Source organism: Rhinopithecus bieti, unplaced genomic scaffold (genome assembly GCF_001698545.2).
Source record: "Rhinopithecus bieti isolate Rb0 unplaced genomic scaffold, ASM169854v2 scaffold_48089, whole genome shotgun sequence".
In the NCBI taxonomy this organism is placed as follows: Eukaryota; Metazoa; Chordata; class Mammalia; order Primates; family Cercopithecidae; genus Rhinopithecus; species Rhinopithecus bieti.
The window spans coordinates 89481-95078 of record NW_016819479.1 but is presented as its reverse complement, the minus strand read 5'-3'; the positions used below and the strand labels follow the sequence as shown (position 1 = coordinate 95078).

Below are 5598 nucleotides of genomic sequence, written 5' to 3'. Positions count from 1 at the left end.
GAGGAAGTGCCAAGCTATTTTCCAAAGCAGCTGGACTATTTTACATTTCCACCAGCAGGGTAAGATGGTTCCAATTTCTCCACATCCTCACTAACACTTGTTATTATCTGTCTTTTTCTTATTATAGCCAACCTATTTGGTGTGAAGTAATATCTAATTGTGGCTATGATTTATGCGATCTTAGTTGTTAATGATCTTTAGCATGTTTCTATGTGCTTATTTCCTGTTTGCATATCTTCTTGGAAGAAAAGTCTATTCCAATCCTTTGTCCAGTTTTTAAAAATTTGGTTTTCTTTTTAATAAGTAATAGTTCTTTATAAATTTTGGACGCCAGTCTCTATCAGATATATGACCTGCAAACCTGTTCCGTGATTTCTATTTTTACTTTCTTGGTAGTATCCTTTGGAGTATGAAAGTTTTTACTTTTAATGAGATTATTTAGAGTCAATGAACATATTAATATGCATCCAATCTCATTCTAGATTAAAGATAAAGAGAAATAAGATTTTGTAACTTAGAAGATTGGCAAAGATGAAAATAAGAAAAATTAAATTTATCATTAGCAAAGATTTGAGCACTCTCATAAACTCCTGGTGGGGTTTTAAATTGAACAAGTTTTCCAGAGACTATTTGGCAATGTATCTCAAAATCCCTAAAAACCAAAAACAAAACAAAACAAAAAATCTCTGTGTCCTTTGACCCAAGAATTCCACTTTTAGAAATGTATCCCAAAGAAAAAGTTGAACAACTTTGCAAAAATTGATTTTATTACTGGAATGTTTATATAACAGGATATTAGGTGAGTAAAGTCTAACAATAGGGGATCGGTTAAATATATTCTGGTAAGACATATAATAAGATACTATGTAATTATTATAAATGATCATTAAATTTTTTTTTTATTTTTTAAAGACAAAGTCTTACTTTGTTTCCCAGGCTAGTCTCAATTCCTGGCCTCAAGTAATTCTCTCATTTTGCCTCTCAATAAATGATAATTTTCTTCAAGTTTCACCACCTATTATGTCCACAGGGTCCAGATGTAACATAAATGAATGAAAAGACTCTTTAGAAAATTGGACAGCATATGCCCCTTTTGGAGAGGGCAGTTTCAATTAATTGATGCCAAGCAAGAAAGTATATGTGTGGTGGTTGTGAGGTGGGGAGTGGGAGGTGTCCTCTGTTGTTAGATTATCCAGTATTTTAAAACATGCAGGACATTGAATTGTACGTAACATTTTCTGAATTTCAAAAGCTGTCTATTGCTTAAACATTTTTTTAAAAAATGTTCAATGACCAAATAAAACACATCATTTTTGGACTAGATTCAGTTCAAAGGCTTGGAACTCTAATGTAAATACACATTTATTGACATAGAAAGATATCCATAACATATTGTTAAAATTTTAAACACCCTGCTACAAACAGTTTATATAATATCTCAATTTTGTTAAAATAAAAGCATATTTACATGTATGTATAAACTCTAAACAGTGTCTAAACAGATATAAATCAAAATGTTAATAGTGGGTAATTTTGCTTTTCTGTTGTATATAGTTCTCTATTTTGTATTTTATATTGACCATTGATATTTTATATTCAAAGAATAAATGATACAGCTCTTTGTATCTGTAGTTATAAAGGTAAGAGTTAATAGTCTGGTTTAAAATGTTGAGAATAAATTTAAAATCAAAATCAGTAAGTATATAATCTTGCACATGAAATCAGACAGACCCGAATTCAAAATCAGTTATTCCATTTATACCTCAGTGGCCTTGGGCTTTCTCACCTGTAAAATGCCAATGATAATACCTGTCATCACCACCTCAGATCCCACTGGTGATGTAAAAATGAATAAATAAAAATAGAATTAATATCTAAAACACTACGTTCCTAGCATCACCAAATCTAAGTAGACAGAAGAGAGAAGGGGGCTTTTTCTACCACAGTTCAAGTCTAGAAAGGAGGCAGATGCTCCTCATAGAAGGTAACAATGTCATGGAGGCATAATACACACACAAAAACACTGTTTGTTTTTGCTATTCTATCTGGAGACAGCAACATCACAGGAGGCTAGGAGACTTTTCCCTTGCCACTGCTCCACTCCCAGAATCCAAAGCTCCTCCTTGCTCCACATCTCACTCCTCATCTAGCAAGGACACCCAGTGGAATGAAGCAGAGTATGGCTGACGACCCACTACCAGCAGTAGCATCAGATGAGGCAGAATCCATGCTATGTTTTCGAGAAGTGTTGGGTAGGTCCTAAGTGTGAGTAGAGCTCTAGGACAAATAAAATAAACTAGGGAAGCTACTTCCAAGGATTGGATTTGACTCTGGAGTAAATAAATGTATAAATATCGTTTGAGCATTTGCCATCCTTTATCTTCTCTTCCTGCCTAACTGTATATCCAGTAAAGACATGGATTTACCAAATGGAATTCAAGTAGATGAAGAGGTACACTAGTAAAATCAACCAATCAGCTGATGTGAGGTGGGTTTTGTTTCTGTCTTTAGAACCTCTTTTTCACCACAAAGGGCTTAACAACTGCATTCCACTATTCCTCCTACCAGCAAGTTAAATATAATAGAGGGTAAAGAAATTTTTTCAGGTCATTGTAGTATCATTGGAAACTTGCCTTCAAATGACTTCAGGTACCTCCTCCTCGAGTGCCCAGTTTTAAACCCAGGGAATAATTTCATCATATCTGGTCCATGGAAATAGCAAATTCTTTAAGATATTTTTGATGTAGTAACCCATTTTCATTAGCTTTGCTTTTTCAATTTGCAATAAAAGAAAACAATAAGTGTTTTTATCATATCTTTACTCTTTCAGTAATGTGCAACATGAACGTAATAGTGTTAAGAAGTCAGAAATAACTTAACACAGAAGCTATAGGAGATGTTTATATTTGCAAAATTTCAACAATTATCTTCTCTAGGTTTCCCCAAATTAGCATATTTGTTAATCAAATTAATTAAGAAGCTTTTCAAAATAAAAGCAATGTTTTAAATAAATATATTCTTTCATAACCATAGAACATCTAGTTCTGTTGGAGGTAACAAACATTATACTCAAGTACTTTATGAAGACATTAGGGTAAAAATTATCTAGATGCAATTATAAATGTACCCTAATTTGTCATTTCTTTTTGCACATATGCTTTTCTGTGTGTGTTAGGGTTATATCATAGATGTTTGGTAAATGGTTAGTTCTTCAATTATCACAAAGATATTATCTGACCCACAGAATTTATATCAGCTCAATGTGATGACATGATATTCTCTGAGCAATATCTTTAAATTTAAATTTAGTACCCTAAATTACAACCAAATAAAGCCAAGACCTCTAAGCTGCCATATCTGTTACAGAAAATGAGTGCTAGACTCTCCGTTTGGAAGAATGAGACCTTCCCACAAATCCTGAAATTATACAACAATATTATTGTCACATCAAAATCCTAATTGCAACAGAGCTTTCAGTGTGTTTCAGAGTACCACACAGGTAGCTATAAATTCACTTATGATCAGCTTTTCTAGTGAAATCATATGCTTAGTAAATGACTACAGAAAACTTCCTAAAATTTGATTTTATTTAATAAATATTTTTTAAAGTTTTCTAACTGAAGAAATGACTTTGCTAATCTTTCCAGAAATTCTGATCATCTGTTTAATCTTTCATTCACTTTTATTTCTACCTGATTCTTAGGAATTTTCTAATCTATATTTAATCTACCAAAACATCTATGCTTTGATAAATTTGGCTTCCTTCAGTAATAAGCTATGCTATGATCACTAAATTAAATGTCAAAGGCAGAGAAGTAAAATTAAACACAGCGACAGGTTACAGTAAGTGCTCTTCAGAATTTCAGATGAACACAATTGTCCCAAAATGATCAAGGAATAATTCACTAAATGAATAATGCAACACGGAATACATTGTAACAGAATCTCTCTCTCTCTCTCTGCCACACATACACACACACACACACACACACACACACACACACACCCTCTTCCACAGGCATCCACACAGGGGTGCTGACACTTGTCTCAGAATTTAAAATACTGATACTAAAGGCTTTAATTTAGATAAATTAACTACACTAAACTACTGACATTGTGAAAATATCTATATCCAATACCCCATAGAGGACATCATTTTGTGAACTTCTAAAACATTTAAAGAAAGAAAACAAGAATGAGAAACCAGAGTCCTTGATAAGATGGGTGAACGTGTCAATAATGCCCAGTCACAGCTTCCCATTCTCCTCACTGCTTTCCTTCTCCTCTATGGCCTCCAGGCTGCGCTTGCTCTTGGCCTCAGCACTGCTGCTGGGGGCTTTACTCAGTCCACAGGACAAGCATGCCAGCTGGATCTGCTTCATGTTTTCTAAAGCTTCATTCTTGGCATTCTTCAACAGATCTCCTTGGCCCTACAAACAGAAAAAAATAGGCATGAAAGAAGACAGTTATGGGCCAGGAATGTGCTGAGTGACATCACTCTGTGTCCTTACTGCCCATTGCTGAATAAGGAAACAGACCCAGACCTGCAAGCTCACTTTTCCAGGGTTTAACGCAAGGTTCTTTTCTAACATTACTAAGTGACTTTGCTTGTTAAACCAAGTACCTCAACCTGAGCCTGACCAACTGGCTATGCGGTTGCTGGCAGTCTGTTGAGATTCTTGTTGTGAGGAACCCTCCACTTTATGTGCTGAGGACATCAACTCTTCCATCACCATATGGTGTGAGACTCTGCACACTGCTGCAATACCTACCCCACCCAGATCCAGCATTCCTAGTCTCGGGAGAAAACAAGGAAAGAAGCTCTTCCTTAAAGAAGTGAAAATAAAATCTCCCCCTCTGTGTACAAGAGCTTACAAAGCAAAGTGTCTTCTGTAAAGTCACATACCCTTATGCTTGGTGAGCTGGTTTTTAATATACTGGGTCATCCTTGCAATCTGCCTGTTGTTAAATTATTAGTTACCCACATTACTTCTGCCTTTCCCGTCATCCTGAAGACGATGTTCCCACCTGGTAGATGGAGAAGAAGAATCTCCAGAAGCTCAACATGTTAATCAAAGCAGAAAGGAAATGAAGACTGCAGGAACACATTAGCTGTCATTTACATCAGTGCCCAACAGAGCTCTTTTCCTGCTATTTTTATTTCTTATTTTACTTCATTGTTACAATGGTAAAGTGCATATGCTGGTACTGGCCCAATGGCTGAAGGACTGAGTGTGGGGGAGCGGGGACAGGTGTCTACGGTGCATAGACAGAGGAGGAAGTGGCTTCTTCCCTCTCCTCTCCATTCTCACTGCAGTGCCTGAAAGTGTGACCTTGAAAGTAAAGGACAATATGGGAGGATGTGGGGTTATGACGATTGCTGGAGCATTATTCTACAAAGCAGAGGGTCAGAGAAAGGATAATTCACCTATTTTATGAAAGGCCATTCCATATTTTTAATTTGATAAATGTTTTTTCCTTAGGATGTATGAAGAAACTTGTATTTTACAAAAGCTTGGAATATTTTATTTCTCAAAACCTAAACGTGCACTTGCCAATTCTATCCTTTGTAAAAAAAAAAAAAAAAAAAAAAAAAAA

At 35.3% G+C, this 5598-nt stretch overlaps 1 protein-coding gene across 1 annotated transcript in view; it reads right to left on the bottom strand.

Annotated features, from left to right (window-relative positions):
- Window positions 1-1327: 1327 nt before the first annotated feature.
- PLCL1 (phospholipase C like 1 (inactive)) overlaps window positions 1328-5598 on the bottom strand; it is a 67612-nt gene continuing 63341 nt past the window's right edge. The window contains exon 5 of the mRNA XM_017858991.1: window positions 1328-4430. Within this exon, the coding sequence (XP_017714480.1) occupies window positions 4248-4430 (183 nt within the window). The 3' untranslated portion in view covers window positions 1328-4247. The remainder of the gene's footprint in view (window positions 4431-5598) is intronic.